Consider the following 26,874-nt stretch of genomic DNA (forward strand, 5'->3'; position numbering starts at 1 on the left):
AGCCAAAAGAAAACCCATCATGCACCGACAACAGTGTGGTGATTACCAGAGGGACAGGGTAGGGGAGGTGTAGGACAGGGTAAAGGGGGAATAAATGGTGATGGGAGGAAGCTTCACTTGGGGTGATGAACAATTCATAAGTTTTAAGTTGGGCACTGCTTCAAGTAGTGTGGCAAAATCTCTCTCATCCTGCTTCATCCTGCCTGGGGTGTGAATCATCTCTTTGTCCAGCATATCCATGCTGTATATGCTTCCTGCCTGATAGTCACTTAGTAGCCCTCTTGGCTTCAGATCTGCTGTCATGGTATTGCAGTGCTTGTGTTCAAGTCACCCTTATTTTATTTACTAATGACCCCAAAGTGCAAGAGTAGTTATGCTGGCAATTTGGATATGCCAAAGAGAAGCCTTCAGCTGCTTTCTTTAAGTGAAAAGAGATGTATGTTTAGGAAAAAAACAGTATATTTAGGTTTCAGTACTATCTGGAATTTCTGATATCCACTAGGGGTCTTGGAAGTATCCCCTGCAGATAAGTGGGGACTGCTGTATTTTGGTTACATAACTTTCTGGAAATCTAGTGAAACTATATCTTTTCGTTATTATTTCTATTTGCATTTACATCATTTGGCTTAATATAGTTTCTGTCTAAAGTTTATCGATCAGAGCAAAATCTGTTTAATTCCTAAGATTTTAGAATAAACTATCATTTTGGCTTTAATATTAGAAATGTTTGGGACATTACTATTTCTCTTATGCTGTACCAGTTAAGACTTAGCATTTCTCTACCTATGTTAAAAGGTACACTCTTTGAACATGATTTTGTTTATTTTTTTTTAATTTTTTCAAAATACAGATTCACACCTTAGTAGAGAGTTTGAAACTTTCCATCACAGATCAACAACTGCCTATGTTTATCCGTATAATGCAACTTGGGATTGCTCTTTACTATGGAGAAATAGGAAATGTTAAAGATGGAGAAACAGAAGACTCTACCTGTCATAATAAAGATATGTTAGGAAACATTACAGGTAAATGTAATAAAAAAATATTTTAGAACTATTCTTACAAAATATTTTCATAATTGTGAAACTTTGAAAAATACTTTTGAGTTTTGTAGTGTTCTAATGTGCTGGGATGATTTTATTTTGGTTGTTTGACACTATTTTACACTATTTTGATTTTTTTGTACATGCTTGATACTACTATGATTTTCTTTTTTCTGCATGCTAAAAATAACTTATGTTTCTAATAGGTGAAGGTGTTCAGAATGTATATTATACAAAAGTTAAGGTAGTGCAACTTCAAGATTTCCTAGTAAATTATAGTATTGCTGATTTTTTTGCAAAGGCTTACCAAGAGTAATTATAACTGAGTTATGTGTACTTAATACTTAATTATTATATGTAATTAATTATTAATTATACTTAACTGTGTGCTTCACTAGAGGATACCTAATTAATTAATTGGAGCACTAATTAACAAAGTATTTGCTTCGTTGAAGTATACCTAGTGGATTAACTTCTGTTATTCAACTCATTTCTTTACTGAAGCCTAGTGTATGTAAGACATTATTGTTGATAATGTGGGAAAATACAAAGCTGAAGGGATTTGTTTTCTTCCCTTAAAATCTTAAGATATAGTGGAGCAGACAGACATGAAATTTGTTAAGTATGATGTATAGTAGAATGATAGGATGTTTGATTAAATAGAGGTATGAATATCTGAAGTAGAAATCTGATAAAAGGAATGATTGACTTTGACTTGGCATTGGGCCTCAGACTCAGGAAAAATTTGGACAAGATCATTGATTCCCATAGATAGAACCTTTAGAAAAGAACATTTAAACTTAGGATCAAATAACCCAATTTGAAAATGGGCAAATGACCAGAATAGACATTTATCCAAACAAATGGCCAAAGATGTTCGACATCATTAGTTATGAGGGAGAATGCAAATCAAAACCACATTTAGATACCAGTTCATAGCCAGTAGCGTGGCTACAGTAAAAAAGACGCATAATAACAAGTGTTGGTAAGGATGTGGAAAAGTTGGGACCACTATATGTTGCTTGTGGGAATGTAAAATCGTATAGCTACTTTGGAACAATCTTATTCCTCAAAAAGTTGAACATAGTGTTACTATATGATCCAGCAGTTCTACTCCTAGGAGAATTGGTAACACATATCCACATAAAAACTTTTTCCAAAAAGTGGAAACAACCCAAATGTCCATCAGCTATGGATGGATATTTATGGTATATAAACAGTTATAGTATATAAACAATTCGGTATATCCATACATTGGAATATTACTCAGATATACAAAGGATTGAAATACTGATATATGCTGCAGCATAGTGAACTTTGAAAACATCTTAAGTGAAAGGAAGTCTTTCTTGTCTGATACTTGGCCCTGCAGAGTCTAGCTATCTTAGTCTCCCTGGACTCACTACTCTGTCTTATCATCTAAGGAGACTGCTGAGGTCTGCTTGGATTCCCGCTTTCTTGGCTGTGACTTTAGAAACTCATTCCAAGCAGTAAGCTGGGGCAATCATAGAGCTCATTTCTCTTGTGTCCCTTCTCTGAGGTTTTCATTGCCTGATATCCAGTGTCTGAAACCATTGTTTCATGTATTTTGTCTTTTTTGTTGTATTTTTATATGTGCATCTATGTTAATATATTAAATAGCAAAATATAATAGGAAATCTAATAGCTATCATAGTTTCAAAGAAGTAAGATGTGTAAATGATATTTTGAGATAACTTCACAATTGTTATTTGATATAGCTGTGATTTCTATAGGTTTTAGAGTTGAAGGTAGTGCTGGTGCTGATTTGTTACTTATGTTCACAATGAAAAGAATGCTACATTTTAGTTAAATACTTAATATATATATTTCCATAGAAATTCATGGAGTTCCTGAATTCTGTCAGAGGGCCCCAGTTTAAGATTCATTGTTTCAAAGAAGAAGAGTTTTTTAGGAGATTCTGACCAGAGATCAGGGAGATGCTTTTTAATTTTTTCCAGGCCCTAATTCTTTTTTTTTTTTTTTTTTTTAACAAGACAGTGAACAAAGACTCAGAACTTCAGAAGCTTATTTCATCAAAATCTCTCTTATTTTTTATTAATATTAGGTATAAATTATAGTGACTGGTTTCTCAGACCTTTCTTAGTGACATTTCTTTCTTTTGTTTCAAAAGATCAAGCAGTGGATATTCCTTCTGTTTTAATGGTTTAGATAAGAGAGTTCAGCTCTTTGGACCCCACCTGGTCACTACTTCCTGGGCTGTGGTGACCTGACTGCTTGTAACCACAGTGATATTCAGTGATGATACCCAGTTTGTGATCTTCCTAGGGACAGTTTATAACAGGCTTATTTATTCTCCAATAGAAATTTATACAATGGTTGTGGTTAAACTGCAGGATATACAGATTACACAAAACACTTTCTGGATTTGTAACATTTATAGTTTATTTTGAAGTAAAATGTCTAAGGTTTCTTGGTACTATATTTAGGTACGCCAGTTACTACTTTTTAAGTCTTTTCATTTTCAGATGAAAGCAGGTAAATGGCACAAGAGTGTCCTATCATAGGACTAAAAAAGTTATGTAGTTTTTTTAGCCAGAAAACCTAGAAGTGGATTGAATGATAATGATGTTTAATGGAGTGTGTGTATTTATAGATTTATCACTGAAGAATAGATATATTGAATCTGCTGGAGGTTGCATATACCATGAATTTTTAAAAAAAAGTAATTATTGCCCGGCCGGGCGTGGCTCAGCAGTTGAGCGTCGACCTGGGATCCAGGTGATCAGGGTTCGATTCCCGGTCAGGGCATATGCCCGGGTTGTGGCCTCGATCATTGACTCTCTCATCATTGATGTTCTATCTCTCTCTGTCCCTCTCCTTTCCTCTCTCTGAAATTAATAAAGATATATTTAAAAAAAAAAGTAATTATTTTCTAAATTCCATGATATGCCTATTTTGTTTGTATTGTTAGAATAATGTTAAGAGACTTTGGTGGAATTTGCTTTTACAAGATGGAGTGTTAGAGTGGTTGGAATTTAAATCTTTAGTGTGCTAATTTGTAACCAAATAAAAGGTTTTTTGCTATATGTTTTCATCTGTAGAATTGAAAAGATACTAATGTATATTACCTACTAATAAGAGAGTCACCAACACTGTTATTTTTCTTAACAGTGTATAAGAATCATTTCATTATAACATTTACTTTTGTCCTTTGGGGTAATTATTTTGGGGGTGTGCATTTTGCCTGGGAATAATTGCCATTCTTTTTCCATTGGGTGTATCAGGGGATCAGGGTGTTTCTTGTAGTTTTCTGATATTATGTTTCTAAGAAAAGTCAGTTTTTTAGCACTTCAGCCTTATTTTTGGGAAGTAGGTTTTTTGTTGTTGTTGTTTAAGTTAATGAGTGAAATGCCAAAAAATGAATTTATTCTTTGTATTTATCAACTGCATTTAAAGTTATGTGGTGAAATAAAATTATGTGGTTAACTACTTCCCACATAACGTTAATTGTGGCTATAAAAGGATATTGACACTGTACAACATATGGGAACTTAAAGGTGGTAATGCTGAATTATTGGTTTAAATAATAATAACCAGTGTATGATTTGTTCATATTTTATATATAGATAGAAGGATGAGGGAGATGCATTTTAATAGATTTTACCTTCTTAATTTTCCTTAGTTAAGTCCTTTTGATATATTTAAAACCATTTTATTTTGATTGATAGGTGTTGAAGATGAAACAATAATAGATATGCCATATTCTGCTCAGTACAAAGGCCAGGAATTGTATTCACAGCAAGAGGATGAACAGCCACAGGGATGGGTATCATGGGCCTGGTCATTTGTGCCTGCAATTGTGAATTATGATGATGGTGAGGAAGACTACCTTGGAAATGATCCCATGTCAACCATGCATCAGCAAAAATCTCAGACTCTGAAGGATCCAATTGTTTCTATAGGATTTTACTGTACAAAGGCAACTGTGACTTTCAAAGTAGGTTTCATTTTTCTTGCTCTTCATATCTCTCTGGTTAATGCTTAAATTTTGAGACAGCCCAGTTTCTTATCTTGAGATTACACAATAAGCACTTTCAAGTGAAAGAATAATAGCGGGAGCACCCTTCTGAGAAATGCAAGGTGATCTGTGCCCAGCACCCCTGTGCACTGTCCTTGGACCTTGTTCCGTCCTCTCTGCCCCTGAGACACAGCCTAGTTTTAATCTTAGGGCCTGTGCTTCTTGGCTTTTTATAGTAGTATCACCACACATGTCATATTCTTGAATAGCATCTAATTCATCTAGCAAATACGTATTTACACCATCTATGTTCCAGGAACTGTTTTGACTCTAGAGTTACCACAATGAATGGATCATGCATCTTAAATCTTGAATTGTTATAAATAAATAAATGAAGATATATAGGATGCCCATTGGTGATATGGGTTATGTAGAAAAAATAGAGAAGAGGAATAGTGGATGCTCCACTAGATGTGAGGGGATTTGCAAATTAAAATGGAGTGATCAGGGAAGGCCTTAATAGGAAGGGAGTATTTAAGGAAAGACCTGTGAAAGAGGGAGCTTTGTAGATCCTTGGGAATGTACATTCTAGGAGTAGCAAATGTAAATAACCCAAAAAGTTCAAGGAACAGCAGAGAGGCCAGGGCAAAGTGAGCTGCTGTGAAAGTAGTACAAGATCAGGTTAGAGAGGTAATGGGGTTGGGAGAGGTCCATAAATTACAATATTGGGTAGGTCATTTTAGGGATTTGTCAGTAATCCTGAGTGAGATAGGAAGTTTTTGGACAGTTTTTAGCATGGTAGTTACAGAATGATCTGAGTTATGTTTTAAACTGCATCACTCTGATTATATGGGAACAAAAGCAGACAGGATTGCAGTTTTCAAGCAAGAGATAATGATGGCTTGGACTAGGGTGGTAGCAAGTGGAGGTGGTGAAAAGTAACTGGATTTTGGATATTTTGAAGGTCAAGAGGATAGGACTTCCTAATAGATTTTATTCTGAGACATAAATGAAATAAAGAGGATGCAAGGATGGCTCCTGAGCAACTAGAAGGGTTGAGTTATGATTTTCTGAGATGAGGAGGATTGTGAGAGGATTAGATCTGAGAGAAATATCAGGAGTTATCTTTTGGCAAGTTTAAGATGCCCACTGTATATTCAAGTAAAACTATCTGGTTGGATTTATGAATCTGGCGTTCAGATTAGAGGTTTGGTCTGAGTCTATAAATTTAAGATATTTAAAATCAGGATTTTATTAAGACTGGAATCGGTGTAGATAGAAAAAAGACATTCTAAGACCATGCTCTGAGGCACTGAGATGTTAGGTATTTGGAAAGATGAAGAGGAAATAGTGAGGGAAGCTGAAAACAACCAGCAATGTAGGCAGAAACCTACGAGAGTATCTGTCTGGAAGCTGAGTGCCATAAATGTTTTGAAGGGGAAGGAGCAGGTCATTTGTGAGAACAGATCATTGGATTTGGCGATATGGAAATGGTGATCTTGACTAGAGCAGAGATTTGACACTGGTAGAATTTTAGTTGGCGTTGGTTAAAAAACATGGGAAGATTGGTGGGAATGTAAAATGGTGCAGTCACTGTGGAAAACAGTTTGACGGTTCCTCAGAAAGTTAAAACATAAAATTATTATATGATCCAGCAATTTCAGTCCTACTTATATCCTAAAAAGAATTGAAAACTTACAAAACAAATAGATGCACATAAATATCCATACATAGACAGTGGCGGAAAAGTTGAAGCAACCCAGATGTCCATCAATGGATAAAGGAGTAATAGCCTTTTCAGAGAATCATGGATATTCTTTTTTGATAGTACACCAAACTTGTTAAGTGGTTACCCTTTAAGAAGGTTAGTTGTACCTTCAGCTCATGGAAATTGTCTGGTACAAATTCAACAAATAAATACCTGTTAAGTAAATGCAACCATCGATCATCTACCCATCCATTCGTCATCCAGCCATCTATCTGTCTCATCTGCTTTCCATCTTCCAAAATTTTGGAATCCTCTTTTAGATACTGTTTTTTCTCCAATTTTATTTGTCTTTGTGGTGTTTTTTTTTTTCATGGAGGCATTTTTCTGAGGGAGCGAAATAGTATTTCAGGCAATGTTTTAGATACTCGAAATATAGAGTGAAAAAAATACCACGTTTTGGGTTTCACAGTATTTTTAATTTAGCTTGGATAGTTTGTTAACTGCTTGAAATAAATTTTTTCAGTCAGTAGTACAACTAAACAAATTATAACTATAGCAGATGGTAGATTAAACTATTTTAAAGTAAATTGTCTTTAATAGCCTTTAAAGACTTCTGTAATTAAAATTATTTAGTATTTTCTAATATGACAAAAGCTGAAAAATACAGAGAATAAGTTTCAACAACAGTTTAGTCATGGCTTGATTGGTTTAAAAGATTTTTTTTGCTAATAAAGTTTGGATAAAAATGATAATGAATACATTAGCCATGCTCTTTTAACATCATCATTTATTATTTTTGAATTCTTTTATTACTGACCATTAATTTTTCATTTTATCATAAATTTTTAATTGAAATTCACTGATTTACCTTTTCTTGTTATTGTCTCCGTTTTAGATTTTAATTTTATTTTTTGAATTTCTCTTACCTCCCTCCCTTTCCTTTCATTCCATTGTCCATCCTGTGCTTTTCTTTTAAAAGAAATAATTTTTTTTCAATCGCAGTTTACATTCAATACCATTTTGCACTAGCTTCAGATGTACAGCACAGAGGCCAGGCAACCATTCACTTCACAGAGTGGTCCCCCTGACAGCCATGCACCGACCTGGTCCCATACACAGTCAAACGATACCATTGATCGTGTTCCCCATACTGCATTCCACATCTCTGGAAATTCACTGTTCTACCTTTGACTAAACTACAGGAATATGGATCAGTCTGCAGTATTAAAATAATAAAACAATAAAATCTTTAAATGTAACAAAGAGCCAACTATTGTCAATTATTATTAGATAACATTGCCAGCTTTACATGATACAAATTAGGAACTTTGTTGATGTTGTTGATCCTCACCTGAGGATATTTTTTCCATTGATTTTTAGAGAGAGTGGAAGGGAGGGAGGGAGAGGGAGAGAGAAACACATCAATTGGTTGCCTCTGGCACATGCCCTGACTGGAGCCAGGGATCAAACCTCAAAGCCAGGTATATGCCCTAGAACAGAAATTGAACCCAAGACCCTTTGGTCCACGGCCTGAAGCTCTAACCATGAAGCTACACTGGCTAAGGCTAGGAAGTTAATTTTAATCTAAGTTGCTGAAGGGATGTTAAGGATTGCTGGTAAAGTGGTTTCTTTTCTGGTGATTTTTGCCCATTTGAAATTCGAAATTATTTTGTTGTATTTCTGTTAACTTCATGGATAAGAAAGAAGAATTATATTAAACTGAGTCAATAGGCATTTATATACAAAACTTTTAATAGACTTTTGGGGTAAAGTTTGTCATTAGTTAATATATCTTTTGAAAAATTTGCAACATTTATGTCTCTATATGGTTTCTCTAAGGGAAATATGTTGATATTTAGGAGGAAAATGTTAGAATTCATTGTTCAGTTTGAATTTGAAGAATGTATGGAATTAATTTGTGGTTCATATTTTGGTCAGAAAATAAGGTCATGTTTCTACATTAGCATTCTGAACAGTTGATAACAATCCAACAAAAATCATGCCAAATTAAATGTAACATTTAAAAAATAATGTTGAAAATTGTTCTTGTAATGTTTGAGTTCTTTTAATCAATTAATTGCTTTTTCTCTACAATAATTGTAGACAGCTGAAAGGTGATCAAGTTTAAAATATTCAGTTTTACTTAAGCATCTTAGATTGTAGAACTGTACTTGAAAAACAGCAACATGTGTGTACCAGTTCTGGAAGCATCCAAGAACTAAGGGCTGATATTATATAAAAATCTTTATTATAAAAAATGAGAATAATTAGTTGATTCTCAGTATAAAGAGAATATCATACTTAAAATGATAACTTTTTGGTTCAATAAATTCTATTTGACTAAGTAAAATATATTTGTTTTTTTAAATGACTATGATCTTTGACTTTACATTTAAGTTTGAAGAATATATATCTGTTTCACAAGAATAAGGGGCACTGAATCATTAGCATCCATGGGCAGAATACCCTTTTAAAAAAGAACATCTTTATTTTTGGAGTAGTTTTAGACTTACAGAAAAATTGCAAAGATAGTACAGAAAATTCACATATACTTCTTACACAGTTCCCCGATTGTTAACCTCTCACATTTTCACAGTACATTTGTCAAACCTAGGACACCAGCATTAGTGCATTGCTGTTAAATTCCAGACTTTAATTGAATTTCATAATGTCCTTTTTCTGTTACATGGTCCAAACCAGGGTACCGCATTGCATTTAGAAAAATACCTTTTAAAATAATTTTAATTATCTAATTTTTTGGATACATACAAATAATGTGTTGTAAGCTTCTGGGGAACAAGAATTTTTTTTCTCTTGGCAGTATCGAGATTAGTACTTGTTATCTAGCAGACACTAAGTATTTGTTGCATGTTTGAATGAATAAGACATGTATTTTGAAGATAAACACCTATGAACCTACTTCCTTCATAGAACTAGAGTTTTATTGAATCTATTTGTGTTTCCTCACAGCTTTCGTTTTGATTACAGATAGGGAGAAATCTTGGAAATGATTGAAATAAACCTGGTTGAATATGTTAGTGAATAGAAAATGAATTGAGGTTAAAATATATGTAAAACTTTGGCAGAATATATGTACCACTTTCTGACTATGGGACTGTTATAGGTGCACAGCTTTCACCGTTTAAAGCAGTATTGTTAAGAAAAGGGAGTTAAATAAATATAAGGTGTATAGGTATTTAAATTATCTATATGAACTTAGACTAGCATATTCAACCTTTATACCATGGATAATCAGTTACAGCTGTTTTTCTTGCACCTGTTTTCTTGCTTAATAATTAAATTTCCCGAATCTTAAAATTGGCCTTGTTTCCATCAGTTCATCAGAATAATGACAGTTTATTGCCATTTAATATTAATTTGACATACTTAATATTCTTTTGTTGTTTCTTAGCTCACTGAAATGCAAGCGGAAAGTAGTTATTATAGTCCTCAGAAAGTAACATCTAAAGAAGTATTGTGTTGGGAACAAGAAGGAACCACAGTTGAGGTAATCTCTCAATATTTAACATAGATTTAAAAAATCTTTTGACAGTTCCTAAAGTTAATATTTAATAAATACTGGTTTTAATTATAAGTGGTATGTTTAAAATATATTTATAGTTTTATATTTCTGTTTTAGTGGTTAGTAGTATTGGTTGAAATAATAATTTTTTAAACAAAGATTTTACTGTAATATGCAACATTATTTTTTCATTTAACTTGTGTGTGCTCATATGTATGTGTGCATTAATGTTCATGAAATGCCAGTTGTTGAGATTATAAAGGTTTGAGGATGCAGGAACAAGTAAGAAGTTTCTTACTTTAATAGGATTTATGATCTGAGGAGAATAAATTTAGAAAGGCCATATCCTAAAGATGTTTTGACTGATTTAGAAATTCTACCAGGAAAGCCTGTGACATTTTTCTGAAATTCAGGTTTTTAGTTCTAATGTTCCCTTTCCTCTTATAGGCCCTTATGATGGGAGAGCCTTTCTTTGATTGCCAGATTGGTTTTGTAGGTTGCAGAGCCATGTGCCTTAAAGGAATTATGGGTGTTAAAGATTTTGAAGAGACTATGAATAGGAGTGAAACTGTAAGTCAAAATCTTCCCTTTCCCTGCTTTTTTTGGATAGCATGCAGGGATAATGAAGTGCTTATTGAAGTGTTTAACCATACCAAAAAATCTGTTAGACTACATATATCTTTGGCTAGAGAGGAACTTGACTGTTTTCCCCTGTAAGAAATTATAGAGCTCAGGGGAATTTAGAAAGTTGGTAGCACTTAACACCTGGACAGTAGCTCCAAATACTTTCCAATTCATAAATGTTTCTTCTTTCTTGTTTATGGCAGCTACTTGGAGTTCCTTTTTGGTTTGTTAAAATGTTCTTTGCCAAAATAGGCAGTGAAAATAGGGACAAGCATTCCTTGTCTTTTTACAGGACTTCAAGTTGTAGAGATTTCTGTTGACTACTGAATGGGTGTTATAAAACCAAGGCTTTATTTTCTTAAATGGTCTAATGATTTTTCCTCCTGCTAAAAAATTTTTCATTTATATTCAGGAAGCCTGTTTCTTCATTTGTGGTGAAAATTTGAGTATGAAAGGTTTTACGTACCTTACAAATTCACTGTTTGATTACCGAAGCCCAGAAAATAATGGTACTCGTGCAGAATTTATCTTGGATGCAGCTCATCATAAGGTCAGAGAATATATATTTGAGCCAAAATCCAGGCTGTGTTTGGGTGGACATCTTAATTGAATACTTGTTATTGCCATCTTTCTTCTCATATAATATATTCTGAATGCTATTTGTTTAATAAGACATTTAGAATGTTTCCATCCAGCTTCTATAGCTAGAGAAGTTTGAGGAGTTCACAGACATCTCTACTTTTATATAGTGTGCACCCGCCACAGTTAGTTTGTCCACTCATTGTTAAAATAGTCATGGAGGAAACATATAGAAGTATCTCTTTTAATTTCAGTTGCTTTTGAGTTGTAGAATTAATGGGAAGAGATGAAGCATTTCATGTATTACTATGTATATTTCTAAGTATTGTTTGAATTTTTCATATAGGATTATATTAATGTATTTTTATTAAGTTTAAATTTTAATAAATTTAAAAATCCAAAAAAGTTGTCTGAAGATTAGTATAATAGAATAGGTAATTTACATTTAACCTTTTTCACTAGATTCACTTTTATTGTTGAAAGCAAAGAATTTAATTTAGATCTGCATAATTAACATACTTTTAAAATATTTTAGTTTATCTTTAGTATTTAAATTGTTTCGTATAACTGTACTGAAATATTTAAGGATGAACTATTTGAGGGTGTACATTATTAGACAGTTTTGTGATGGTGATAAAGGTCAAGAGTGTACTGTCCTCCATTATAGGTATTCATTAACCAGACATTATTGATAGTGTTAAAAATGTCTAGTAGAATTATGGATACACTTTTGTGTGGTTTGTAACTGAGGTAGAATTACCTTTCTTAGAAGTGAATTCTTTGGATAACCCCTTTTTTTTGGGTAATCCTTTGAGTTGACACACTTTCTATGTAAGGATATGTGTCTGATTCTTCACCTATCAGGTTTTAAACTCAAAAGTCTCCTCTATTTAACATGTTTTCTGTTTGCTTTGCTCTGTTGGCAGGAGACTTACACCGAGATAGCTGGAATGCAAAGGTTCGGGGCTTTCTACATGGATTACCTCTATACAGTGGAGAACAACAGTGGCAGAGGTACTGGGTTCTTTGCTTTACGTTTGCTTTTCCTCCAGCTTCATCGGAAGCAGTTGGTCCTCTGTTACATGCGATTTACCTTCTGTCACTTTGGGGAATGGTTGAATTTTAATGTCATGCCAGTTTTCTTAGATTCTTGACATTTTTAATCCATTCTTTGTGAAGCCGATTGAAACTCATGGACACAGACAACAGGGTGGTGATTGTGAGGTTGCGGGGGAAGGAGGGTTGCTGCAGGTGGAGGATGGCATAGAGGAGATAAATGGTGATGGAAAAAATAAAATGAAAAGACATTTTATTTTATCCTTTCATTATTTTTTTTAACATATCTTTATTGATTTCAGAGAGGAAAGGAGGGGGAGAGAGAGAGATAGAAACATCAGTGATGAGAGAGTCATTGATTGGCTGCCTAGCCGGCAACCCTGGCATGTGCCCTGACTGGGAATCGAACCCCGATCTCCTGGATCCTAGGTCGATGCTCAACCGCTGAGCCATGCCTGGCCGGGTGAAAAGACATTTATATAATCAGCTAGAATTAGTTCTCATTTGTACCAAATACTAAAAATTTGATACATTAAATTTCATATTACATTAAGTTGACAGAAATAGTAAATATTTTCTTTTCTGTATTAAGTACATTTTGAAGGTTACATATGTCTTCTAAAGAATAATTTTTTTGTTTGAAGCAGAAAAGTAGAAATAAATTCTTCTAGAAACTATGGACACATAGTGTTTTAATACTACATTTTAAATTCTTATTCTAATTGGATTATGCTAGCAGTCAGATGTTTTTGAAAATTTAACCATTTGATACTTATGTGCACATCAGTATATGATGATGTGCTTATTATTCTAGTCTTTTTTCATGTTGAAAACTTAGTGAAAATAGGTTCACCATGTTTTTGGTTAGTTTTTCATATTTAAGAAAATGATTTCTATGTATTAGGTGGTAAGTTAGATACTATGAATACAAAGAAGACCAAGACAGTTCTTCAGAAACCAATAGGTAGTATTTAGCTATGCACTTAAATAAATGATTATAATATATCACATAAAGAATACTAGTGTAAACAGAGAACTAAGAGAGATCCACGTAAATGACCACTTTTGTCTTTGGGGTTGAAGACTTCACAGAGGAGTTTATCTTGAAGGATCATTAAGTTTTGTTAAATAAAACCAGAAAAAGCGAGCAGTAATTTTCTGCTTCCTCCCCTCGTAATGGATTTCTAGATGTCGGTGTTCTCATTGATCAAACCTTGGGTTCACTTTGTTTCCTAAACTCTCTCCGAAGTAATCTCATTCTTTTCCATGGATTTAAGTATATTTTGTTGATACCCATATTGTATTTTTAGTCCAAACATCTTTTATTTCCCTCTCAATTTTATTTTGTATTGGTTTTCGGTATACAGTTGAGTGGTTAGACAATCATATACTTAACATTCTTTCCCTTCTTTAAGGTTTAGAATTAAATATCCAATGCATACTTGACATTTTCACTTCTGTCTCAAAAATATCTCAAAACCGAATTATGTCCAAAATTGAATTATTGATATCCTCATTACCGCCCCTACTGCCTACTGCTTCTCCCTATTTTCTGTCTTCTCTTCTTTTAGAAGACAGCCTTGGTTTTCCTTTAGTATATGGGCAGACAAGGGTTTGAGAAACTTGGATTCTGCACCATGGAGCCATAATAATTTTATTCTGGAAAGAATTCAAAGCAGTTACTACCTATTGTTCACTTTCATGGTCATTATAAAACTGTCAAGATATCCTGTGAACATGTAATTTTAAACAGTCTAATTTTCAGTGAAATTCTTAGATTAAAATAGTGGTGAAATGTAGCTTCCTCCATTCCCCCTTCTTAGTCAACATAATGGTATTGTGTACAGAATTACTGGATATAAGCAATTAGATTTTAAAGAATAATTTTCTAAGAATGACCATTTAAATTTTATAGCACTTCTTATAACATAAATAGATAACAGGAATAATTTTTTTGAATCAGTTGTTTTTTGGTGATAATATCTTCTCATCTGCATAGAGAAAATTATAGATCAGCAAGATTCTGTATATGTAGCTGATGTGAGAATTGGTTTTCAGGCATTTACCTAATAATTAAAAAGATGAGAGAGGAGTAATATTAAAATGTATAGGTGGTATATTTGATTGATGCTGAAAATAGTAATATAAAATTTGGCTTCTTTTAGGTTCTGCAAATCAACAAGACTTTCCTTTGGGAAAAAGTGAAGATTTGGGAATAGTTGAGGAGAAGTCTACCAAAACCCTTGTTATAGGTCCTCTTGATTTTCGCTTGGATAGCAGTGCAGTTCATAGAATTTTGAAAATGATTGTTTGTGCCTTGGAACATGAATATGAACCATATAGCAGGCTAAAACCAGGTTTGTTTTTATCTTAATTTTGAATCTCTTGCCAGTTGATTTGAATTATTTTATAATCTAATTTTTTTGTATTTTGCTAACTCACCCTTTTTAGTAAATTTTGCCTATCTGACTTTCATGTACTTAGTTGTTAATTTAAAGAATAAACTTGTGCCTAGTTGTTGAGCGATGACCCATGCACCAGAAAGTCATGGCTCAATTCCAGGTCAGGGCACATGACTGGGTTGTAGGCTCTAGCCCCAGTAGGGGGCATGCAGGAGCAGCCTGATCAATGACTCTCTCATCATTGATGTTTCTGTCTCTTTCTCCCTCTCTAAAATCAATAAAACATATTAAAAAAAAAAGATCATCAACAAAATAGTGCCAGAATACACAGAATGTTAACTAGCTTTTGATAGGATTTTTGGCTATTTGGATATACTGTCTTTTGCTTGTTCAAGGCTTTTCTGGCTTTTTTCTATTGAATTGTTTGTTTATTATTGACATTTAGGGGGTTTAAAATTTTTTATTTTTAATATGCTGTGGGTATAAGTTCTTTGTGTAGATATTTATGTCTATCTGTGTATCTGTTTATCTGACAAATATTTTCTCCCAGTCTGTGGCTTGCTTTTACATTATCTTAATGGTGTTTTATGAATAAAAGAGATTGGGAATTTCTTTAAAATATTAAAAAAAATTTAAAATAAAAATGTAATAAAAACAGTCATAACACTGAAAAAAATTAAAGTTTTATATAGCAAAGACAAATGTTTATATTCTAGAGTAATTTAATTTATATTTATTAAAGGTACATTATTTAATTACTTTATCATTGAAAAGAAAAATAGAATTTGAATTTAAAATTTGGGTAGCCAATGAATTTTTCAATTATTTAAGAAAATTAATTATTTGAAAAATAATTTTTTATTGAATTTTTATTATTTCATTTTAGATATTAAGGATGAAAAGGAAATAATACTGAATTTGGAAGAAGTGGCATCTTTGGAGGACTATATTCCTACTCGACATACAAGTATTACTCTCCTCAAATGTACTTGCACAATTTTCATGGCTGAGTTCAACTTGCTGGATCATTTGCTACCTGTCATTATGGGAGAAAAGGTATATTTTGTGATTTACTACTTGTTTTTCCATATATGCATATTTGTTGGCCCTGTGATATTGTAAGAGGAAGACGATTAAGTAAAAGAATATTTGCTTATATAATTATCCATGAAGTTCAAGCAATGTAACTGTGATTGTTTTTTCTTAGAGAGTAATTTATATTTAAATTAAATAAACTCAAGCTAAGGCTGTATAAGGAAATCTTGGAGAGCATGAATCTAGAAGTCAGACCATACCCTAGATATATTTTTCAAGTGGGCTGACAGATTCAGCTGGGTAAAGACACAACAAGCCCAGATATTCAGGTAGTTTATTACTTACAGAGACAGCAAAGCAACTCAGTAATTGTGTCAGCTTGCCATTCCTCTTTGAGGATAACCCTGAAACCAGAGGGCCAAATGACATGTAACATACATGGTTGGGTACCCAGTTGATAGGATTCAGTTCTACACTGCGGCTAAGCAGTTGTGTAGCCTACAGGTGTACTCTTACAAGGGGTAGGTGGAAAGCCCCTTATTTCACTTGAATGAGGCTGATGAGAACATTTTCATAGTAGCCTCCCTAAGATTAGGTGAGTGAGAAATGGTCTTTTAGCAGCTCCTTACAAGACCTCCAATTGTCCCCTGTTCTGAGAGTATCATAGGATGTTCTACCAAGGGTTAGCTCTGCTGAGGTTAAGCTTTGCCTGTGTGGTCTACATGGGTTTGTGTAAGACTGTCAGGGTGCTGGCAAGAGCAGTTCCCCTGTAGTACCTAACTTCTAGAATTACTTTGAATGTTTGATGAGATAATGCATGTAAACCATTTTGTACATATTAGGAACCCAGTGATTACTACTGTTATTGCTAATGAGGACTTTTAGATGTTTAATATTTTTTTAGATCAATATACAATGTATTGCTTTCTGAGTTTGCCACATGCATAGAAGAGAAGGTATTTGTTATCTTTAAGTTATTATTTTTTGCTTATATTTCTTTTGATGTCTACATAATGATGATTATAGAAATGAAAACTATCCTAACTTTAAGAACTTTTGGAAGTATGGCAGGGAGTTGACTATGATGCAGTAGTTTCATTTTGCTCTCTATTGGCTACTCATAATTAATGTGTTGCTAGGTAAAGAGATAGCCTGAGGAAAATTTCAATGGAGAAGATTAAAATATGTTGGTATTAAACATGAACTTTAAAGTAACTATGATTAATAAGTTCAAGAAAAAGGCAAAAGGTGGAAGATTTCAAAAGAAACCTTAGTCCATAAAAAAACAGCAACCACCAAATGAAATTCTAGAACTGAAAATTATGACACAATTTAGAAGTAAAAGGATGGAAAAAGATATATTATTTAAAAGCTAATCAAAGGGAAGATAGTGTGGCTAATTTAATATCAGCAAATGTAGAGCTTAAAACAAGAAAAATTATTAAAGAGAAGCACTTCATAATGATAAGTGTCTACTCAAAGAATAAAAACCAGATAATTCTCACGTTATGTTGAATGAAAGCAGGCAGACACGAACATATACTCTATGATTCTATTTATATGAAGTTTAAGAACAGACAAAACTATTCTATGATGATTGAAGTGAGAATATTGGTTACCTCTGGTGGGTTTCAGTATCACCTGAGAAGGAATATAAGAGTTTTTTGAGGTACTTGAAGTGTCTGGTGGCTACAGTTGTAAAAAATTGTTGAGCTCCACACTTAAGATTTATGTGCTTTACTGTATGTTATATCTCGATAATTCAAAATAAAGTCACTTAAAAATAAAGTAATTGCTTGATAGGTGGTGGTTTAAAAATTATGATTATTAGTGAGCCAAAAACCAGGATTTTAGATTCAATTTAGTCAATTTTAATTACAGTGGTTCTCAGTAATGGCACTGTTGATTTTTCGAACTAGAGAAGTATTAAGTAGCACTTACCATCTTTAGCCAATGGCTAAATGCCAGTACTACTTCCCAATTATTGTGACAATGAAAGGCAGACAAAACAAAACAGTGAAACTGCTCTTCCCACATTTTTTCACATACCTCTGGGTAGAAGGTTATACTGTTCCTCTTGAGAACTGCAGGTGTGGCATTATAAGGAAGTAAGTTCTAGGACGGGAAGGGCTTGTTTGCCAATCGGTGAATATTCTGAACATTTTGAAACTGACATGCATTTATTGTGAAGCTTAGAAAGGTTCTGTAACACTGAAAATATTAAGCCCGTCTTGAGATTCTTAGGACGTTATAAGCCTTTAGTGTATGTATTATTAGTAGATATGATATGGATTAGAAAATTTTCTGCTCTGCAAACTTTGTGTATTATAAGTATCTTTGAAACTGTGAAGTATTCCACTTAGTCCCTTAAATATCTAAATGTGAATAAAGGGAAAGAAGATAAAAGGTGACTGGCTCTGGGATATCTAGGAAATTTTTTTTGGAATGATTGGGCTTAGGAAATGTACTGAGACACATAGTGGCACTATTACAGTTGATTGAAAAAATAAAAAGCTTTAATTAAAAGGGCAGTGATAATTTTGCAGTAAATATGCATTTTTTGAAATCTGTACATACTTAAAATATGTAGAAGTTTTCGTATTTTTAAAAAATTTATCTTTGTTGTTGAAAGTATTACAGGTGTCCCATTTCCCCACCCCCATTGGCCCCTCCTCCTCCCTCTCACCCCTCCCCAAGCCTTCACCCCATTATTGTCTGTGTCCATGGGTTATGCATATGCATAGAACTTCTTTGGTTAATCTCTTCCCAGCCCTCACCTCCTTCCCTTTTCCCTCTGAGATACAACAGTCTGTTGCAGGCTTCAATATCTTGGGTCTATTTTGTGTTTGGTTTTGATAAGAGAGTCCCGTAGAAAGGTATCATTTCGAGGTTGATTTGATAGCACTGCAAAATGTGCTAGTTTGAGGCTTGTATAGAGACATTGCACATTAGTCTGTTACCCTGAAATATAAAGTGAACACTATTATTTTTCCAGAGCTCAAGTAACTTCATGAATACTACAAACTTCCAGTCTCTTCGGCCTTTGCCATCTGTTCGGATATTGGTGGATAAAATTAATCTGGAACATTCTGTGCCGATGTATGCTGAGCGTTTGGTGCATACGGTCAGCAGCCTTACTCAGCCTTCTGATGACCTGCTTCATTATTGCTATGCGCACTGCTACCTTAAGGTATGGAACGTGAATTTTCTTCTTTATTGGTATCTGGTGGCTTTGGGAGAATGAAATAAATCTCTCTCTTTTTTTTTTAAGTTGTAATTTCACAGAATTAGTACCTTGTAAGATGAAATTTAAATAAGATATGACAGATACATTCATTATTCAATATAATTAAGAAGCATAAGAAATAAAAGTATACCTGTTGCAAAGATATTTCTTCAATTATTTGAGATTAATACCTTAATGTTTGTAAGATAATTATAATTTTTGAAGATTTTATGTATCATTGATGATGATATTTGTAAGCAATGTGAAAGAGCATTTAGTTTATAATGGTGCTCTAAGAGACTCATGATTTCTTTGAGGGGAACATTTATGTGAGACAATGTTTTATTAGGAGAGTTTTAACACATTTGTGTTTTAGTCACTTTCCTCTTATTGAATTCATAATAATTTCTTGATGTGGAAGGAAAACTTTTTTGATTCTTAAAATCAAGTTAAGTTATGTAAAGTTAATTATTGGAGGCTTTGTTCAGCTCCTACATATTCTTTTTTGTGTGTAAATGAATAATACATACCAGTATAAGTAATGCAAAAAGATAAATTCAAATGTTGATCAGTAATGTTTTTGCTAAGCACACACAGATGTATAGTCTAAGTAGAGATAGCATATACTTAACTAAATTCTGTTTTATGGTCTAAAGTGGGTGGGGAACCTTTTTTCTGCCAAGGGCCATTTGGCTATTTTTAACATCATTTGCGGGCCATACAAAATTATCAACTTAAAAATTAGCTGTGAAGAAACCTCCTAGATTTATTGAATTTCGAGTCCTGCCTGTGGTTGCCATGGCAGGACCAGATCAAATGATTCAACTCTCGGGCTGGTCATTCCCCACACCTGATCTAAAGGAAACTATACAAAGTTGAATTCAAGTAGAAGTACTAAACTTAACATAATATCCTCTAGGTCCATCCATGTTGTTGCAAATGGCAAGACTTCGTTTTTATGGCTGAGTAATATTCCATTGATATACAGGGGCAGGCAAAAGTAGGGTTACAGATGTGAGTATGCGAAACAGAGTTCTTGTATTATTATTTATTATTTCATTATTTGTATTACAACTGTAAACCTACTTTTGTACCACATCTTCTTTATGCTTTTGTCTATTGATGGACACTTAGGTTGCTTCCATATATTGTTTATTGTAAATGTTGCAATGAATGTAGGGATGCATATATCTTTTTGAATAAGCAAAACAGAAACAAACTCATAGATACAGGTAACAAATTGATGGCCGGTTTCTAGATGGGAGGGTGGTTGGGAGAGTGGGTGAAAAAAGTGAAAGGCATTAAGAAGTACAAATTACCAGTTATAAAAATAGTCATGGGAATGTAAAGTACCACATAGGGAATATAGTCAATAATATTGTAATAACTATGTATGGTGTCAGATGGGTACTAGTCTATTGGGGTAATTGCTTGGTAAAGCATATAAATGTCTAATCACTATGTTGTATACTTGAAACTAATATAATATTGTAAAACTATAATGAGAAAACTAATAAAAAAATAAAATAAAAAGTGAAAAAAAGAACAGGTACTAAAAATGTACTAAGTTTTATGTAAAGTGCTAAAAAACTAGTGGACTCCAAAAATAGACTCCTGACTATTGATTCATGTTTATTGTTTGATGATTTAAAGTTCTTAAATATTTGCATATTTGTAAATTTAAAAGAAACCAATTTAAAGATACTAGTTTTAGATCACCTCCAAGTGTATTTTAGATGTTACAATTTGACTGTTTTTAAACTATGTAGAGTAGAAGAACTTGTTTTCCTAGCTGTCTGTGCAACGCCCATTTTTATGAGGCTGGAGGAGGCTCCACACCCTTGATGGAGGAGCCACAGTGTCATGTTGCAGTGTGATTCTTTGGGGGTCATTATTATAATGATTTATCACTGACTTATGTCATGTGGAGAGTAGCAGAAGGTTATTTTGGAAAGTTATATATATATATATATTATATTTGTCCTTTTAAAATTAATTACCACAATTCACTGGGGCGTATGGTTTTCTAAAATATTGGTACAACTTGAATATCAGATTATAATGTTAAGAATACTTGCTTTGTTTTGTTGAAACAGGTCTAATTTTAGGCAGTTCATTAATCTTTTCAAGGTATTCTACTTATATAGGTTTCATTAATTTGGTAAATATTAAGTTCTTTCTATATTGCAGAATTCAGCATTAAAAATGAATAAGGCATGCCCTGTCCTCAGAGAAAATGATCATCAAAGACATTGGTCACCAATATGGTTATCATCCACACTAACATAAAAGTTATGGGAATAGTGCTTTACTGCTATTGTTCATATGTTAAAATACCAGTTAAGTTTCCAGGATAATGTAAAAGTTAGTTATAATGCAGCCCAGGTAAAGTTATGTTTTGGGAAATGGTCTTTTGCTGCACATGCTGTCTAGTTGTCTTCTGTATTTGGTTAGTTTCATTGCCGTTATGATGGATAAGTTAAATGCGGCAGGAAGCTAGGTGTCGGTAGAGTGGGAATAGTGTAATATATGTAGAAAAACTTTTCATTAGTATTAAGAATATCGAATACTTTTAAAAAGCCTTGAGTCTTGAATATTTCATTGCATTTTTGATGCTTCCTCAATGGTCTAGTACATTTTTAAAATTTCAGGGTTTGATGGAGTTAGTTTATATGACTAGTTGGAACTGACTCAAAGTACTGCTTTGTTATACAGTTTATTAGCAATTCATGTTACTTGGGATGATTACTACATATAACCTTTGAGGAAGTTTTCAAAGCTTAATTTTCACTATTATAGTGTTAAAATAGTGTTAAAATAAGAATTTTCACAAAGTTAATGCAAGCACTGCCACTGCCTACCATTCCAGAACTTTACTTGAAAAAGAAACCCTCTATCCATTAGTGTTCATTCCCCATTTACTATTGTCTTCTTGCTGTTAATCTACTTTTTGTCTCTATGTATTGGCCTATACTGGACATTTCATGTAAGTGGAATCATATAAGGTCTTTTGTGACTTTTTTTCACTTAGCATAATGTTTTCAAGGTTCATCACATTGTACCATGTATCAGTACATTATTCTTTTTTTATAGCTGAATAATAATATTACATTGTATGTATGTATATTTCCTTCAGCTAAAATTTCTATTAGTATTTACACTTACTTTTTTATATAGTCTTAACTGCTTTAGACTGTTAGTTGCCATGTTCAATATTTTTATTCCATTTCTGAATATATGAATTATCCTTGGTGAAAGCAGCCTAATTCATACTGTGCTGATTTTCCTTTTTCTAGATGAAGTATTTGTAATCTTGGTCAAAGGTTGTTGACAAGTTACTAGGTTATGTGGGCATTGTAAGTCTATGCATCTTATTGGTGTAATTTAAAGGAGAGTTGAAAATTGGTTATATTGAAATAATTACTTTTTATGTGGTAGATAGGCCCTCTTTCATTATAATTTATACTTGTTTGAATGTTCTTTTAGAAGCATCTCTGGACAACATGTAAACTTATTAGTAAAAGCTTCAAAAAACTTAAAAGAATAGTATGTAGTTTCTCGCAGTTCTACAAGTAGCCAGCAGGGGATCTCCTCTACACCCAGTTTCCATCTGAGCACAGTTAATGATAGTGTGTCTGTGATTATACTGTTGGAGCATTTTATAGAAAATGAGAAAGTGGCTTGAGAGAGTTCTTAGCTGGATATAGATAATCTAATGTGATGAAATATTATCCTTAGGCACACTCTAGAAATATTTGGAGGTTGAGCATTTTTTACTAATCATGTTTTGTAATTAGTGGTCTTAATAATTATAAATTTCATAATTCTTTAAATAATGTGCCTTTCAGAAGAAGTTGAAATGCTGAAATTGCACAGTGCCCAGAATTTCTTTGTAGACAGTGGTGCTCAGAATAAGTCTTCAAGGGAAATAACTTCATTTTTAAAGTTGATCATTTAAGTGCTAGAAACATGTTTTTTTCTTCTTCTCAATTCTGTATTTTTTCCACTTAATAGCAGGGCTTAGAGGAATTACTAGATATATCACTCTCATTTTCCTTGATAATAAATTAAATAGGTAGGTCCTTTGAAATGCAGGTTTCTCTGACAGTATATAATTCTAACTAATGTCTTATTTCCATAAAATTATTTTGTTCCTTGAAAACTCACTTTAGAGGAAAGGATTTGATATTGTAAGTTTGATGAAGGATAAGGGCATAATAGCTTTTTGAAACCATTTGGAAGTAGCTTAATACTTTCTAAGAAATTGATCACTGGTTTATGTTCATTACATGAAAGTATTTTATTTTGAAAATTAGTTATTAAGAATTTTTAAACCTGTTTTACTATAGAACCTAGCATTTATTGTTAATCCTAGAGATAGGAAAGTTCATGCTTTTTATAAACCCAAGAACTAAAAAATAATAATGAGAAATAAATGTTGGGGTTAAGCTGCTTTTACCTGTTGTTGGAAAAGAGTAACTCTTTGTTTTGTATCCCTGTGTGTGTCAGTATTTCCTATTTGAGATGTTTATCTTTTACCTGATTGGAAATAATTGGAGCAGAAATATCATATTTAGTTCTCTGCAATGTTTCCTGTAAAATGTGATGTTATATTGATTTTTCCCACTAAGGCAAATATAGTGTTTAGAAATTTTAGGGAATGCTTATAAAATTTTTGAGTGTGATCTGCTCCTTTTAAATATAAACATAAGAAGAATGATTTATGTTCCAAATTTCCTGGGTGAAAAATCTCAGCCCAACAATTATTTTCGATTGTTGAAGGCAAAATGCATTATTAAGATTTTGATGTAGTTCATCTTCTTTTAGGCACAAAATGATATTGATAGTAATTTGTTACTGTTAATATCTACAATGTGCACAATGTAGTCAGTTGTTTATATTAATAGAAAATATGTGCATTTTAGCAGATAATAAAACACTAAATGAGAATTATATGTAGAAGTAAAATGTCAGACTTAAAATTAGTCAAAAAAGAAAAGGGATATGAAAGAAATAACTGTATATTTAAATTTCTTAATTCTGACTTAGTTAATGTTAAATTGAATGAAAGAAAATGTTGATGTTTGGGAAGTGGAAAAAGACATTGGAACATATTTAGTGTGCAGCTGTTGTAGAGCAAATTGAAACTGACGTATTTCATCCTGTGCTTATTAAAACTTTGTCTCTGTGAACATTTGGATCTTTTCTTTTTGTTTTCAGATATTTGGTTTCCAGGCAGGACTGACGTCTTTGGATTGTAGGGGATCTTACTGCCTACCTGTACCAATTGTCCCCTCTTTCAGCACTGCTCTCTATGGTAAACTTCTGAAACTACCCACATGCTGGTAAGTATTATGTTAAAATGTGGTTTATGGTAATTTTAATTTACTACCTTAGGAGGGGGAAAAACAGTTGAATCTGTTTTATGTCAGTGTGTTGATTTTATGCAAAAACCTTAGAAGAATATCTGAAGTTAAACTTTTACTGAGACACTAACAGTCTCTTTAGTATCTTAAGTGTATTAGGTTATAATATCTTTTGTGGTAGTGCTAACTGTTGTTGGGGTTATAACTTAATCCATGTTGGAGCTGTAGTAAAATGTAGCTGCTTCATAATAGGAACTGCAAGAGCAAATACTCTTTTTTTCCTCTTTGAGAGGATACAGACAGAGATTAAAGAAAAAGTTGCATATTAATATTAAGGCCAAAGTATTTATCACAATAACAATTTTATGTGTATTCATAGCCACTGAGAAAAGTATACCCATTGCATACATTTAAAATATTTGACATATATATGTGTAATCACTGCATTTGGAAGAAATTGACTTTAGCCCTTATCATCATTTAGCATCGAGGTCACATTTCCCTAAATTCAAAGAGACTTACAAAAAGAAAGCCAATAGTTACTAATCATAACCTTTTTTTTTTTTTTTTACTTGAAAGCAGAACTTTATATTAAAGAAATAATTGTCTAAATATATGAAATAAGGTTTAAATATATGAAATTATATTCTAGTGAAATATTTCTACATTTTAAAATTGAGATTATTTCGATTATTTGGAATATATCTTTGCTTTCTCATCCTAACTAGTAAGCTTATTTTTACAGGATGATTTTCAGATAGTTATTTTGAAAAGCAACATAACTATCAGAAAGTAGATATTTTTTCTACCTAAAATACTTTATTTGCTGATAATGTTTCTCAATAATATATAACTTTTAGAATGAAATTTGTAAAGTAAATGTTCATGTTTTCAAAAGAATTTACTATTGATCCAGAAATTTAAAAATACAGAAATTGCAGTTAAGTTTTGGAACCAGTTCTTCTGTTAAATGAAAGCATTATTAAATGATTATTCTTACTTTCACTTGATAAATTTAGATTTTGTGCTTAGTCATTCATATTCCTCATACATTATTTATTATGTTGTTTAGAGGTACACTTTTAAACTTTTTGTGTATACATAGCATGTTGCATTTGAGTCAGGCTTTTATATTCTGATTTATTAAGAAATACTGTGTGATATGTCCCAGTTGATATGTTGCTATAACTTCAATAGATATTTGTGAATATTGTTTTCTCAGTTATGTGATTTATTATTCATAACACTGAAATTTTATTAGAAACACAGTGCAGTTTACTATAGAAAATGCTTAACGTTTTAAAATAAAAAGCCAAAATTTCCAAAATGCATTATAGCCTTTATATGAAAAATATTGAATATTTAAGTAGGCAAGATTTATTTTAAGGATGTATAGGCCTTACTATAAATATTGTCGATGTGATTTAAAATACGTCTGCTGACATCTAAAAGAAAATATTCCAATTTAATACTAAAAGCATGAGCTCACAGAGTGCAAATATTTATTTGGATATGATTTGCCTTTTTTGTAGTTAAGACCACTTCTCATTATTTCAGTGATATTTTTGATATGCTTTAGAGAAGTATATTGCTTTGAAATAATTTCTTTGAATTTTTTTCCTTAATAAATAGAAATTAAACTATAAGTAATCTACTGTTGGCAACTCTAAGTTGAAAGTAATAAACACAGATCTTAATAAATTGAGATATATCTTAGTTAAGTGAAGTGAATAAAATACCAGACAAAATACATCAAGTAGTGCTTGAATTAAATCAAAATCATATGAGAACTAAGAGTTTTATTTAACTCATGCAACGAGTGAGGAATTTTTTAATAAGATACCTCGGTTATGTCATTAAATGTCAACTCTGTTCCCATTCATGGTCTCTTCCTTCCTCAAATTATACACCCTGCTTTCATTTGGATTTTTAAAATTCACATTTCAGTTTCTGAAAATACATATATGATGCTGTGTATATATTTCATTCAACAATGAGAGGAGCATATTTACCACAGGCCACAGCTTTTGAAATAAGGACTTTTTATAGCACATTGAAAAATTTTAGTTGATGTGTTAGAGTTAGCCTTGTAAATCAGCAAAATAGTCTATACTTTTTCTTTAAAAATATTTTTAATTTCAGTGTTTAATGGTGTATGAAGTTTCAGGCTAATTACCATTTACTTTAATTAGGTTTGCTAATAAAGATGTGATTTATTTTTCTCTCATTTAAATGTTTCTATTTTAGCCTCAGTGAGCAAGCTATTAGTAAACTCCAGTTTCTTAGAATTTATTTTTTTCAAAATATTTTGT

The 26,874-nt window shown here is 32.4% G+C and overlaps 1 protein-coding gene across 4 annotated transcripts in view; it reads left to right on the forward strand.

Annotated features, from left to right (window-relative positions):
* The window catches only part of VPS13B (vacuolar protein sorting 13 homolog B), a 454,216-nt gene that overhangs the window by 26,176 nt on the left and 401,166 nt on the right, over positions 1-26,874 (forward strand). For all 4 annotated transcript variants that reach the window (XM_087825303.1, XM_087825300.1, XM_087825302.1 and 1 more), the window contains exons 7-16: positions 851-1,025; positions 4,754-5,022; positions 10,164-10,259; positions 10,722-10,844; positions 11,311-11,448; positions 12,404-12,491; positions 14,699-14,890; positions 15,822-15,991; positions 18,966-19,160; positions 24,417-24,541. In XM_087825303.1, coding sequence (XP_087681429.1) covers positions 851-1,025; positions 4,754-5,022; positions 10,164-10,259; positions 10,722-10,844; positions 11,311-11,448; positions 12,404-12,491; positions 14,699-14,890; positions 15,822-15,991; positions 18,966-19,160; positions 24,417-24,541 — 1,571 coding nt within the window. The remainder of the gene's footprint in view (positions 1-850; positions 1,026-4,753; positions 5,023-10,163; positions 10,260-10,721; positions 10,845-11,310; positions 11,449-12,403; positions 12,492-14,698; positions 14,891-15,821; positions 15,992-18,965; positions 19,161-24,416; positions 24,542-26,874) is intronic.

The sequence above is a fragment of the Miniopterus natalensis genome, chromosome 16, assembly GCF_054644295.1.
Source record: "Miniopterus natalensis isolate mMinNat1 chromosome 16, mMinNat1.hap1, whole genome shotgun sequence".
Lineage (NCBI taxonomy): Eukaryota > Metazoa > Chordata > Mammalia > Chiroptera > Miniopteridae > Miniopterus > Miniopterus natalensis.